At 44.5% G+C, this 14,733-nt stretch overlaps 1 protein-coding gene across 3 annotated transcripts in view; it reads left to right on the top strand.

Annotated features, from left to right (window-relative positions):
- Nucleotides 1–14,733, top strand: part of EFEMP1 (EGF containing fibulin extracellular matrix protein 1) — a 91,382-nt gene that overhangs the window by 60,742 nt on the left and 15,907 nt on the right. For all 3 annotated transcript variants that reach the window (XM_084622718.1, XM_084622717.1, XM_084622719.1), the window contains exons 5-6: nt 6,033–6,155; nt 10,324–10,443. In XM_084622718.1, the coding sequence (XP_084478844.1) occupies nt 6,033–6,155; nt 10,324–10,443 (243 nt within the window). The remainder of the gene's footprint in view (nt 1–6,032; nt 6,156–10,323; nt 10,444–14,733) is intronic.

The raw sequence follows: 14,733 nt of genomic DNA, 5'->3' as shown, positions 1-14,733 counted from the left end.
ACCACAGTGGGCGGGGGCTCCAAAGCCAAAGTCCAAGGACTTCAGCCTTGGGCAGAGGGCCTGTAGCCTGCGTCCCATCACCCAGGGCTGAAGCGAAAACCCAAGCCCCGCCACCAGGGCTGAAGCAGTGGGGGCTCGGACTTTGTCTTCGGCCCCAGGTCCCAGCAAGTCTAATGCCAGCCCTGGCGACCCCATTAAAATGGGGTTGTGTCCCACTTTGGGGTCCTGACCCACAGTTTGAGAACTGCTGCTCTAGGGCAGCATTCAGCTGCCTTAACCATGAGACCCTCCTTTCTCTTCATGCAATACCCTGCCTCATTTGCTACACATTTTCCATCCCTGTTCCTCCTGATCTATGCGTACCCCATCCCTGGCCCCACCAAGTCAAAGGACCTCATCGTCAGCTGCCTCCTAGAACTAGCCAAGATGGCCATCCATCACTCCAAGAGGAGGAAGCTGGGCACAACCGTGACTGTGGGGCCTATTTCCTGTACCTTGTCTGCTCACATCTCCAGGCAGAGTTCCTCTGGGCAGCATCCACAGATTCCTTGGACACTTTAGAGAAGCAGTGGGCACTGTCCAGGGTTCCCTGCTTGGGGTTCTCCTCTGGATCCGTCATTTTTAAACTCTCACCTCACACCCACTCCTGTTTTTTTCATTCGTTGTCTCAATAACTCATTTGGAGCCTGGGCTTTGTGGTCCCTTCTCCTTATCTGAAGGACAAGCCTTTACTTATGGGCAGGCCTAGACCCACCTGCCCCAGTGGTACAAATAGTACACACTTTCCAGCTTCTGCAAGAAATGAGGCAGGGATTCTACATACAACAGCCTTCTTTGGACACTAACCTGATCATCCCCAGAGCAGATCCATCCTCTGTACGGAATGTGGCCAGGGTTCTGTGAAAAAATAGAATAGAATCATAGGACTGGAAGGGACCTCGAGACGTCATCTAGTCCAGTCCCCTGCACTCATGGCAGGACTAAGTATTATCTAGACCATCCCTGACAGGTGTTTGTCTAACCTGCTCTTTAAAATCTCCAATGATGGAGATTCCACAATCTCCCTAGGCAATTTATTCCAGCACTTAACCATCCTGACAGTTAGGAAGTTTTTCCTAAAGTCCGACCTAAACCATCCTTGCTTCAATTTAAGCCCATTGCTTCTTCTCCTATCCTCAGAGGTTAATGGGAATAATTTTTCCCCTCCTCCTTGTAAAAACCTTTTATGTACTTGAAAACTGTTATCATGTCCCCTCTCAGTCTTCTCTTCTTCAGACTAAACAAACCCAATTTTTTCAATCTTCCCTCATAGGTCATGTTTTGTAGACCTTTAATCATTTTTGTTACTGTTCTCTGGACTTTTTCGAATTTGTCCACATCTTTCCTGAAATGTGGCACCCAAAACTGGACACAATACTCCAGTTGAGGCCATATCAGTAGGGCTACACCAAATTTACGGCCATGAAAAATGTGTCACAGACCGTGAAATCTGGTCTTTTGTGTGCTTTTACACTATACTATACAGATTTAATGGGGGAGACCAGCGCTTCTTAAATTGGGGTTCCTGACCCAAAAGGCAATTGCAGGTGGGTCACAAGGTTATTTTAGGGGGGTTGAAGTATTGCCACCCTTAGTTCTCTGCTGCCTTCAGAGCTGGGCAGCTGGAGAGTGGGGGCCGTTGGCTGGGCACCCAGCTCTGAAGGCAGCACCATACCATGCCACCCTTTACTTCTGCACTGATGCCTTCAGAGCTGGGCTGCCAGACAGTGGCAGCTGCTAACTGAGGGCCCAGCTCTATAGGCAGCAACACAGAAGTCAGGGTGACAATACCATACCATTGCCACCCTGACTTCTGCACTGCTGCTGGTGGTGGCTCTGCCTTCAGAGCTGAACTCACAGCCAGAAGCCACCGCTCTCCAGCTGCCCAGCTCTGAAGGCAGCGCCGCTGTCAGCAGCAATGCAGAAGTAAGGGTAGCAGTACCACAACGCCCCCTACAATAACCTTGTGACCCACCTGCATCTCTCTTTTGGGTTTTGTTCATAACGGTTTTGTTCAATATATTCATTAATGATCTGGAGGATGGCGTGGACTGCACCCTCAGCAAGTTTGCAGATGACACTAAACTGGGAGGAGAGGTAGATATGCTGGAGGGTAGGGATAGGATACAGAGGGACCTAGACAAATTAGAGGATTGGGCCAAAAGAAATCTGATGAGGTTCAACAAGGACAAGTGCACAGTCTGCGCTTAGGAAGAAAGAATCCCATGCACTGCTACAGACTAGGGACCGAGTGGTTAGACAGCAGTTCTGCAGAAAAGGACCTAGCGGTTACAGTGGACAAGAAGCTGGATATGAGTCAACAGAGTGCCCTTGTTGCCAAGAAGGCTAATGGTATTTTGGGATGTATATGTAGGGGCATTGCCAGCAGATCGAGGGACGTGATCATTCCCCTCTATTCACAGTATCTGGAGTACTGTGTCAAGTTTGGCGCCCCACAGTACAAGAATGATGTGGAAAAATTGGAAAGAGTCCAGCGAAGGGCAACAAAAATGATTAGGGGGATGGAGCACATGACTTATGAGGAGAGGCTGAGGGGACTGGAATTATTTAGTCTGCAGAAGAGAAGAATGAGGGGGGATTTGATAGCTGCTTTCAACTACCTGAAAGGGGGTTCCAAAGAGGATGGATCTAGCCTGTTGTCAGTGGTAGCAGATGACAGAAGAAGGAGTAATGGTCTCAAGTTGCAGTTGGGGAGGTTTAGGTTGGCTATTAGGAAAAACTTTTTCACTAGGAGGGTGGTGAAGCAGTGGAACGGGTTACCTAGGGAGGTGGTGGAATCTCTTTCCTTAGAAGTTTTTAAGGTCTGGCTTGACAAAGCCCTGACTGGGATGATTTAGTTGGGGATTGGTCCTGCTTTGAGCAGGGGGTTGGACTAGATGACCTCCTGAGATACCTTCCAACCCTGATATTCTATGATTGTATGATATTCTATTCTATGAACCTTGCGACCCTCCCACAACTCCTTTTTGTGTCAGGACCCCTACAATTACAACACTGTATAATTTCAGATTTAAATAGCTGATATCATAAAGTTTATTATTTTTAAAATCATATGACCGTGAAATTGACCAAAATGGACCTTGAATTTGGTAGGGCCCTAATTATCAGAGCAGAGTAGAGTGGAAAAATTACTTCTCCTGTCTGATCGCAATACTCCTGCTAATACATCCCAGAATGATATTTGCTTTTTTTTTTTTCAACAGTGTTACACTGTTGACTCATATTTAGCTTGTGATCCAATTTGATCCCTTTCTGCAGCACTCTTGCCAAGGCAGTCATTTCCCATTTTGTATGTGTGCAACTGATTGTTCCATCCTAAGTGGAGTCCTTTGCATTTGTCCTTATTGAATTTCATCCTATTTACTGCAGACCATTTCTCCAGATTGTCCAGATCATTTTGAATTTTAATCCTAACTTCCAAAGCACTTTGAATCCTCCCAACTTGGTATCAACCCCAAACTTCATAAGTATGCTCTTGATGCCATGATCTAAACCACTATAATAATGTGTGTGTAGAAGGAGGGCAGATTCAGGTGTATGAACAACCTTAATTCTGTCATTTCCTAGCTTTAAGTGCTTTAACTTTGCAAACTTAGTAATGTTCTCTTGATGTCATTTTGTGTGTGTAATTTCCTAACTTAAAAAAAAATTCTTTGTGTGGCCTTATAGTGACATTCACACGGTTCATCACCAGGGTTGGAATCTTTAGATATGCTACACAGACCTCTGCCACTTGAGCTAACAAGTAACTGATAGTAGTAGTTTGTTTAGTCCTGTACATAGACCAGCACTACAGAAGGATGAGACATTTTGCCAATGGATTTGTGATGGGGGACACTCACCGCTCGTGAGTGCCTCCTCTCAGTTGGGTGTGAACCTGCACTCTCTCTCTTTCTGCTCCCGGCACCCCCTGTCAGCTGTTAACCTCGTCAGGTGGGTCTTCAGTGGCCCCAGCCCTCCAGCCAGTTCACACACTGTCGATATGTGAACAAACAAGCATGTCCCTTCCGGGGTAACAAAAGTACAACAGGGCCTATCACTATGCCCTTGTTGGTACCTGCAGCACTGTCTCTGGGCTCAGTTCTCAGCACCTTCTGAGCTAGCTTTAAGTCTGTCCCTGCCCTGGTATGGAACAATGTCCCCAGGGCTTTCTCCCTGAAGACTATTCACCTTTAGGGTCCTGTGATGTACCCAGCTTTCCAGCCAGGTCACTCCTTCACTTCAGTTGCCTTCCCAGGGTAACAAAGTTCAACAAATGGTTAGCCCACTGCCAGGTCTTCAGCCCCATCCTAGAGCCCTTTAAACTCCAGTCCTGCGCTTGGGCTTCTAAATGAAACTTGTCTCTTTCTCAGGACAAAAAAAGGTCACCAGAATTTTTTGTAACATGCACAGAACAACATATTTTTCACTAGTCTCATTCTTGGAAACAGTTGAAGCATTATAGCTGAAATTTTCCAAAATATGCAACCTACAAAAGATATCCAGCAGTGACAGTTTCATCCCAAATAGTTAATATTTGGCAAAGTTGTAAGCAATTGAAAACAGGTCTTATAATGGGGAGCATCCAGCAACATTAATAAGTGGTGCTACCAGCCCCACATAGAATAAATTCCTATGGAGAAAAAAATTAATACTGGAAATATTTTAAGACACAATCAGTCAGATTTAAGAACTGTTAGAAATCTTTGTTTTGTGACCCAAAGGAATAAGACAGTTGTGATGTTCTGTACCTCGGGGAAACACCCAGCACCCCCATGTTCATCCTAGTAAAATGATTGTGTGGTACCCAATGCAAAGTTTGTCATGTCATGTGTCTTTGGAAGGCTCATGATGCACTGAGCATTGTTGTTCAAGTAATGTTATAGGTTATAATTTCATCTACGTAGTTATGAGGCTGAAAATGTATCCTCATGGCATAAAATAAGCCCAGTGAAAAACTCTCCAAAAGCAGAGAGGCAGTTCAAACCTCATCAAGGCAGGTATGGGACAAATCCAGCCCAGCCTCACAGGAAAAAAGGATGCTGGCCTAGGCAGCAACAAAAGGATTTGTTGGACTCTTGAGTGAGTCACCCCCCCCCCGCCCGCTTCCTTTGGTCAGTTTAGGACCGCAATGAGGTAATGCTCATCTGACTCTGAAGGCAGGAGGGCAAAGTCAAGAGGGAAGAAAGAATATTATAAAAGGGAGAGACTTTGCCATGCTCTTCCTCTCTTTTCCACCTACATCTACAGACACCACACCAAATGACTGAAGCGCTGATCAAAGGGGAGAGCCTGGCTGAAGAGCAACCAGCCAGCCTGTGGTGAGAAGCATCTAAGTTTGTAAGGGCACTGAAAATGTTAAGATCAGCTTAGAATGCATTTTGCTTTTATTTCATTTGACCAAACCTGATTTGTTATGCTTTGATTCATAGTCACTTAACATTTATCTTTGTAGTAATGAATCTGTTTGTTTATTCTACCTGAAGCAGTGCATTTGGTTTGAAGCATGTCAGAGACTTCCCTTAGGATAACAAGCCTGGTACATATTAATTTTTTTGTTAAATTTACAAACTCATATAAGCTTGCAGCATCCAGTGGGCAAAACTGGACACTGCAAGATGGAGGTTCCTAGGGTTTTGTCTGAGGTCGGAGGTATTGGCTAGTGTCATTCAGTTGCACAATCCAAGGAGCAGCTTACCAGAGGCTGTGCGTGAACAGCCCATGAATGGGGGTTCTCACAGCAGAGCAGGGTAAGGCTGGCTCCCAGAGTCAAGGATTGGAGTGATCTAGCAGATCACCAGTCCAGATAACACCAGAGGGGAATGTCACAACAGTGTTGTGTGTTCTGTAAATAGAATAAACCCTGGCATAAAAATCTTTTGAATGGATTTGAAACTTGCTATCTTCATTTAAAGCATGGTTTGGAGATGGGTAAAAATTTTTAAATTTGAACCAAAGTTTCTGACTAATGTTGTGTTTGCTTTTTTATGAAGATATAGATGAATGTGCAACAGGAACCCATAACTGCAGGGCAGATCAAGTATGCGTCAATTTAAGAGGGTCTTTCAGCTGCCAGTGTCCCTCAGGTTACCAGAAACGAGGGGAACAGTGTGTTGGTAAGTTCTGAACTAGCATAAGCGATGTTCATTGGCTATCAAGGTCCATTTTCAAACTTTATGTGGAATTATAAAGTAACTCCACATAGTTTAGAAACAGGCCTGCCAATGGGGTGGGCAAAAGGGGCAATTGCCCAGGGGCCAGGGTAATTTAAAAGGGCCGGAGGGCCCATTATCCACCGCTGTAGCTCAAGGCTCAGAGGTGACACCGGGGGTGGAGGGCAGGAAGGGTTGGCCACCCACTCTCCCCAGACACCTGCTCAGGGCACTTGACCCAGCAGCCAGCCTTGGCTGGGGAGAGAAAGGGGTGGGGCCAGAGCCGGAAGGGAAAAGGAGGGGACAGAGCCTCTCCTCTTCTGGCCACGCTGCCCGGTGCAGCGCAGCAGCTGCCCTGGGGTTCAGCTTCTCCAGTGACAGTGGCCGAGTGAGCCAGAACTCTCCCTGGCATGCTCAGAGTCAGCTCCCATCCCCCAAAGCTAGGCCTGGGCAAGGCAGGGAGCAGCAACAGCGGCAGCCCTCTCCCTGCCCAGGCTCAGCTTCTGGGGACAGGAGCTGACTCTGAGCATGCCAGGGAGGGCAGGGGACTCCGGCTCACTTGGCCACTATCACCAGAAGCAGAGCCTGAGGGGAGTGGCCTGCTGCTGCCGCAGCCAGGCACTCTCCCAGGCAGCTGCTGTGCTGCACCGTGCAGCATTCGGGAATGGCTCCAGAGCCTGGTGGCCAGAAGAGCAGCTGAACAGCAGGGCTGGCACAGCAGGAGGACAGAGCCCCCCCCCACTCAGGTAACGTGGGCTGGGGAAAGCGTGGGGGGCGCAGGCTGGGGGCAGGGTGGGGAGGAATAACGTGGGAGGGGTCTTGTGGGGGTGTCACATGTCCTCCCCTTAGCTGGTGCCCCTCTTTGAGTCCCTCCCACCAGTCATCGCTGTCAGGGCTCCTAGGCACACGCAGGATGGTCCCAGCAGCGGCGCAGGCAGCCAGGTGGGCGCGTAGAAGCCATGGCCATGCCAGAAGAGCGTGCCCAGCAGCACAGCTGGCAGCAGCTTGCTGGGCACCAGCCAGCGCAGGCAGCATCACCACCTAAATGTCAGGCGGACGCATCCGCGCAGGCTGGGGGCCCATTGACTGTTCTGCCCTGGGGCCCAGAATTGCTGTCAGAGGGCCTGTTTAGAAAGATGATGGATGAAAAGTAAATAGTTTCTAAAGGATGTAGCTGCAAACTATTTTAAGCATTTTCAATACTTTTAATTGAATTTAGCTGTTACCATATTTATTACTTGTATGGGGGTAGTGCCCGATTGCCCTCAGCACAATTGTGAGCCAAGTGCAACTCCCATTAATATCAGTGGCAGTCTTTCCATTGACTTTAGTAAGAGTTAGATCCAGCGTTATAGGCCTAGGCACTGTGTAGACACACAAGACAACACAGTCCCTGCCTTGAAGAGCTTATACTCAGTGGAAATTTTGGGTCCAGATATCTTCTCTTTGTGACATATCAGCCACTGTTCTGAATCCCTAAGAGCCAAGAGCAGGGGCTGTAAACTCTGAACTACTCACATAATAATAAGCCCTAATTCATGAAGGAACTGGATTCAAATCTTGACTTCACTGGAAGTGTTGCCTTCACAAGGGTCACAAGATTAGGCCATACATTTGTCACATGTAAGAAAAGTGTGAAATAGTAGAATAAAAGGCATATCATTAGCTGATGTCTAATAGTACCTCTGCAATATACACTGGATCAGACAAGGTGATGGCATAGGTGCTGGAACTAGGGTGCTGGGGATGCTGTCACACTCCCTGGCTTGAAGTCAATGGAAAGATTCTCAATGACTTATATTTGCCAGTTTTCTGTGCAGGACCAGGATGAGTAGTTTGGCATATAGATAGGGGAATCATTTTGACAAGTTGTTGATTCTTATAAAAAAAGTTATGCTTTCACTAGAAGGTATATTCCCATTGTACAGTAACTCCTTTTCATTTCAACAGAATTAGGGTTCAGCTTGTACATAAAGGTCTAATGTAACATTGAAAGTAAAGAACCATCATGATAAATTACTAAAAGTCAAAGTTTTATATGTATGTTTAAATTAAAATATACATATGCTCTCTAGAAGGGAAAGTTTCCCTTCTCCTACTTCCCCCTGTGTGACTTAGGTCAGAGTATAAAACAGCACAAAAACAATGCTACAGTTAAGTACTGTCAGCACTTCATAATAAAACCACTCCTAAGTGAGCCAGAAAAAATCATTTGGGGCAAAACCTTGATAAAGTCTCTTATCCTGGGAGGAAATTATCCTTTAAAGTTTGAACAAAATTATTCCAGACTTTTTCTGGCTTGAAGGCAGAAAAAGACCCTTTTCTAACTTTAATTTTATTTTTAATTTACTCAAAAAATGTGTCTTGATGAGGTTTTTTTTTATTATTTGATTTAAGGGTTTGATTTTTTTATAAAGTTTGTTCAGATGCAACAAAGATATTTTCTGAAACATGGAGACTGCAGATACAAGGAAACTTTTTTTGGCAACATTCTTTCAAACAGAAAATTTGGTTCTCTGATCAAATCCTGCCTACCTAAGGTTTCCCATAGTCTTTCATAGAATCATGCGCACAAATGGTATAGCCAAGTCCTTCACACTAAACTCACACTGACTTAGGGTCTGAGCTTGCAAATATATACACACAGAGAAGTAACTTTAAGCACAAGCATAGTCTTATGGAACTCAAAAGATTCAATGGAACTACTGTTTCTCTGAAATAAAAGAGCTGTAGTGAGCACCCCCTGTAGTTAAGATTGCCAAACCCTGTTCAATCGAAGCCCTGTTTCCCATCACTCATAACTGTCTAAAATTCTCAGCTTTTGGACGTGAGACTACTAAGTTTTTGAAAAAAGGGGTAAAGTCATTTTTGAATATTAAAGTGAAAAAATGAACACTTTCCCCATTGTAAAAAAATACATCTACAACAGAAACAGCTGGGGGTAGGAAACTCTAAATTTGGCATGAAAATGAGAACTGCCTTTCACTGTGTTCCAGTGAAAACTGGGATTTATTTGACTGAGTGCTGAGCCTTTTAGAGATCACATTCTCTACATGCATAGAACTTTGCATGGATTTCTTTTGCTAAGCTAAAGAAGATTCTCCCGTGCATGCATGGCCAACTTAGCTATTAGTCATAGAAACTGTTCTGCAGATGCACATGAGCTGAGGCAGAGGCCCATCAGTGCCTGTGGCTTGACCCATGCATAGCTTGCAACGTGCCAAGAGGTCAAGGTAGGGCTGTTGAACACTTTATACAGTTTGTAGGTGGAATACCCGCTCGGCTGCACTTTAGGAATGCTGAAACTGGGAAAGGCAGCATGCTCCACCCCAGAATTATGGCCAGTCTGCAGGGAAAGTTAATACTGCCTGAGACAACATTGGCTTCAATCATGCAATCTTATTTCCTCCACAGAGTCAGAGAGCACAGCCAGGGGCCGGCAGCCAGTGGCTATAGGGAACTGCTGTACTGTCTTGCCTAGGAAGAGATGGTGAGGAGTGAGGGGAGTCTTCTGAGTAGCTGGCCAAGTCCTGTTGGGGGATGGAGCCCACATTCCCCTGAAATCCCAGCTCTCCACTTCTTTCCCTGCTCACTTCAGACCCCTGTCACTCCCATGGACTGGGGACAGAGCGAGTGCTTGGATTCTGAATTGCTAATGGAGCTACAAAGGTTTAGCATTAAGTTGCTGCTATGTGTACTTTTGTTTAGGAAAGGATCATGAGAGCCACTCTGCTCGTCCACTTTATGTCTGGTCAAGATCCGGTCAGGAAGCATGTTCTAAGTTTACAGAACAAATAAAGAGATCAATACTACAGTAAGGGTATAATTTAAACACTGAATAAAGGATAATGTTTATGTGTATTGACATCATTGGCTGAGCAAACACACTCAGTGTAAAGCTGATTTTAACGAAACTTAAGGCGTGAAGACAAGAGAAAGAACACAATGCTGCTCCCATTGAAGTAAAGGAGGGACTTAAGTTGGAGCAGAATTGAGTTGCAAATTAGCTTCTCTCTTTTCATTTAATCAGATCACTTTACACTATTTATTTGGGCACAAGATGGCAACAGTGAACTTTTGTTATTACATTTGAGCTAACATTTTTACTGTTTTGCTCTTGTTATGGTAACAGACATAGATGAATGCAATCTCCCTCCATACTGCCACCATAGATGTGTGAACACTCCAGGTTCCTATTACTGCCAGTGCAACTCTGGGTTCCAGTTAGCAGCCAACAATCACACTTGTGTAGGTAAGCACTTCTCTGTATATCCATATGAACCAGCCCATGTGGTTACAAAAGACAACTACTGACTCATTGCTAGCTTTCATCAGTTAAAGTCACCGGACAGAATACTTTAAAGTATGTCATGCTTTCCTAGGCTTACAGACTCTTGGAACCAATCAAAGTAATAATCTTGAGGAACACAGAATCCTTGGACACAAAAATGGAGACTCACTTTGAAAATGGATTATTTTGTTGGCAGACTGGTTTCTGTGGGCCATGAGTTTGGCAATCTGATCATCAGGGTACTGAACTCATTATTAAATCTTGGACCTGACTCTCCTCTCAGTTACGCTGGTTTTACACTAGTGGTCCATTGACTTTAATGCAGTTACTTCTGATTTACAGCAGCTTGAGATCAGAATCAGGCAGAACTGGAAACTGGGGAAAGAAATGCCAAGTTCTTACAGCTAAGGTTAATTCGCTGCAGCACATGATAAAAGAAAACACGACTTGGCATTTCAAATATGAATCCTTGGGAAATAGTATTAAAAATTAAAATGAGTGATTTGGGGCATGCTGAGGACTAGTGTGATTGTAAATAAAATGCTAAAGGGATCCTTGCAACAATTGGGAAAAGGCAAAAAGTGTCCATATTTTAAAAAGGGACCAGTCAGCCTCACTTCAGTCCCCGGCAAAATCATGGAGCAGGTCCTCAAGGAATCCATTTTGAAGCACTTGGAGGAGAGGAAGGTGATCAGGAACAGTGAACATGGATTCACGAAGGGCAAGTCATGCCTGACCAACCAGATTGCCTTCTATGATGAGATAACTGGCTCTGTGGATATGGGGAAAGCAGTGGATGTGATATATCTTGACTTTAGCAAAGCTTTTGATACGGTCTCCCACAGTATTCTTGCTAGCAAGTTAAAAAAGTATGGATTGGATGAATGGACTATAGGGTGGATAGAAAGCTGGCTAGATTGTCGGGCTCAATGGGTGAAAGTGATCAATGACTTCATGTCTAGTTGGCAGCTAGAATCAAGCAGAGTGCCCCAGGAGTCGGTCCTGGGGTCGGTTTTATTCAAGATCTTTATTAATGATCTGGATGATGGGATTAATTGCACCCTCAGCAAGTTTGCAGATGACACTAAATTGTTGGGAGAGGTAGATATGATGGAGGGTAGGGATAGGGTCTAGAGTGACCTAGACAAATTGGAGGATTGGGCCAAAAGAAATCTGATGAGGTTCAACAAGGACAAGTGCAGAGTTCTGCACTCGGAAGGAAGAATCCCATGCACCGCTACAGGCTGGGGATCAACTGGCTAAACAGCAGTTCTTCAGAAAAGGACCTGGGGATTTCAGTGGATGAGAAGCTGGATATGAGTCAGCAGTGTGCCCTTGTTACCAAGAAGGCCAACGGTATATTGGGCTGTATTAGTAGGAGCATTGCCAGCAAATCAAGGGAAGTGATTATTCCCCTCTATTCGACACTGGTGAGGCTACACCTGGAGTATTGTGTCCAGTTTTGGTCCCCCCACTACAAAAGGGATGTGGATAAATTGGAGAGAGTACAGCGGAAGACAATGAAAATGATTAGAGGGCTTTGGGCACATGACTTACGAGGAGAAGCTGAGGGAACGGGGGTTATTTAGTCTGCAGAAGAGAAGAGTGAGGGGGGATTTGATAGCAGCCTTCAATTACCTACAGGGGGGTTCCAAAAGATGGAGCTCGGCTGTTCTCAGTGGCGGCAGATGACAGAACAAGAAGCAATCGTTTCAAGTTTCAGTGGGGGAGGTCTAGATTGGATATTGGGAAACACTATTTCCCTAGGAGGGTGGTGAAGCACTGGAATGGGTTACGTAGGGAGATGGTGGAATCTCCATTCTTAGAGTATTTTAAGGCCCAGCTTGATAAAGCCTTGGCTGGGATGATTTTGTTGGTGTTGGTCCTGCTTTGAGCAGGGGATTGGACTAGATGACCTCCTGAGGTCTCTTCCAACCCTAATATTTTATGATTCTATGAGCCATTAGACCATTACTGAGTTTGATGGAATCTACAGGATTTTTTATTGGAAGACCTAGAGTTAAGAAGAAGAAAGGAGGACATTGGGCTGCAAGCAGATTTGCCTAATGAGGTGCAAGATACTAAAAGAAATAGTCATGTTGAATGTAACTTTTTGGTAGAGGGCTGTTATTTCGAAAGTGAAGCAGATAAAAAAGGTGATTTTCCAGGAGCCAAGAGTAGATTTATTTCCATATGTGGCAAAAACTACTCAGTCACACCAGTGAAGATACATGCAGTCCATGAAAGAATTTATGAAGAAGGGAACTAATGTTTCCATTTCATCCACTGCTATTGTGTGGGTTCAAATTAATAAGTAAGTGGGCAGGGGGAGATCTGTTTTCACTGAATATGACTAAGCTAAATGGTTATATGATACATAAAGCTAAATCCTCCCCCACTTTGAGGTTGAAATGACCATCAGGGGAAAACAGATCTTCAGGCCCCAAGAGAGGATGTTGCAGAAGTCCTGGCCCCACTGAAATCTATGGAGTTTTTGCCATTGACATGAGTGGAGCTGAGATTTTACTCAGGGTATGATGGATTTGGGAAGGGAATTGGCCATTGAAACGTATGGATGTTGTGACTGGCAGGGAACAAGCCCACCAATCACTGGGCTTCTCCCGGGGTTTCACAGCTGCCACCACTGCTCCAAAGCATTGCCATGCGATATGCCATATACATACATAGACCTTCTCCATGGTGTTGAAATGCCACAGAATCATAGAATCATAGAATATCAGGGTTGGAAGGGACCCCAGAAGGTCATCTAGTCCAACCCCCTGCTCGAAGCAGGACCAATTCCCAGTTAAATCATCCCAGCCAGGGCTTTGTCAAGCCTGACCTTAAAAACCTCTAAGGAAGGAGATTCTACCACCTCCCTAGGTAACGCATTCCAGTGTTTCACCACCCTCTTAGTGAAAAAGTTTTTCCTAATATCCAATCTAAACCTCCCCCACTGCAACTTGAGACCATTACTCCTCGTTCTGGCAAGCTACTTCTACTTTTACAGTGGTTTAGTTATAATTTCAGATTGTCTTGAGGTGGTATACATCACACAGAGCTGCTATTCCCCCTGGCTGCTTCCTATCCCCTTGCTCCACTCCACTATTGCTGAGTGGAACACGTCCACAGTGCAACGGGAAAGGCAGCTTCCTGGGGTGGCTGTGAAAAGGAAGACACCCTCCACACACTTTCCCATCCCCAGATCTCTTCACAGGTACTGAACCATTCAATTCTCTCCAAGCTGTGTGAGCAGAGGAGAGCCCATAGCTTACAAGGAATATTTCTTCAGGTATTTGTGTTACTATAGCACCAAGAAACGTGAAAGATCCTTTACAGCACATCCTTCTCCTGTTACCAGCCTCAAAGCTCAACATGTCTCATCTCAAAAGGAAACTTTACAAATGGCTGATTGCAATTTTTGCTATATTATGTGGCGAACTGTTGTTTGCAATGAGTATCTCTGTTAACTGTAATATTTGTATGACACCTCAGAAATCCAGAGTAGATACATTCGTGTAACAACTTTTGTACCTCTTGAGAGTGGATAAACTTTAGAGAAGCATATACATAAATTTGTTTTTTCTGTCTTTTTGTTTAGTGTTTCTGATAACATTGTTCTCACAAATGTCACTGCACTTTTATCAAAAACTATTTAACAGAAAAAATGCTTCACAGACATTCCTCCCTATCCACTTTTTAAACATATATGGGCTAAATGTTTTACTCCCCAGTTGAATTTTTGATGAATGGTTGATTTTAATAGACATTTTGATAGAGAAGTGAATTTTGTCAGTTGTATTAGTTATATCTGCACCTGAATATTTCTGACATTGTTTATATATTAAAACTGTAAAAGTTCAATAATGGTTGCATCTGACAAAACACATTAGGATGTGAATGAAAAGTATTTTCTCTTGTATTCCTCTTCTGTGTACACTAAAAATCTATATTCAAGTTGGTACACATAAATAAATTAGTCAACAGTGTATGGAAAATAAGTGTTAAAGACTCCAGAGAGGGGTATTGCAGGTTCCTGTACATAAAACTTTCCATTGAAAATGCCCCCTTTTTCAGATTGCAGTATCCTCACACATGTTCTTAAGATGGGCACATCATGGAAAGAATCTAGCATCAAAAAAATGCCTGCCCCAATATGGTCTATGCCTTAGAGCTCTGCAAAACTCTCTACTGGTCTAAACGGCTCATGTTATAATTGTAATGGAATTTAAAAGAACAGATTTTAAGAGT

The sequence above is a fragment of the Lepidochelys olivacea genome (assembly GCF_965140295.1).
Source record: "Lepidochelys olivacea isolate rLepOli2 genome assembly, chromosome: 3".
Classification (NCBI taxonomy): Eukaryota; Metazoa; Chordata; order Testudines; family Cheloniidae; genus Lepidochelys; species Lepidochelys olivacea.
Note: the sequence above shows the minus strand (reverse complement) of the source record. Positions and strands in the feature narration are given on the sequence as shown.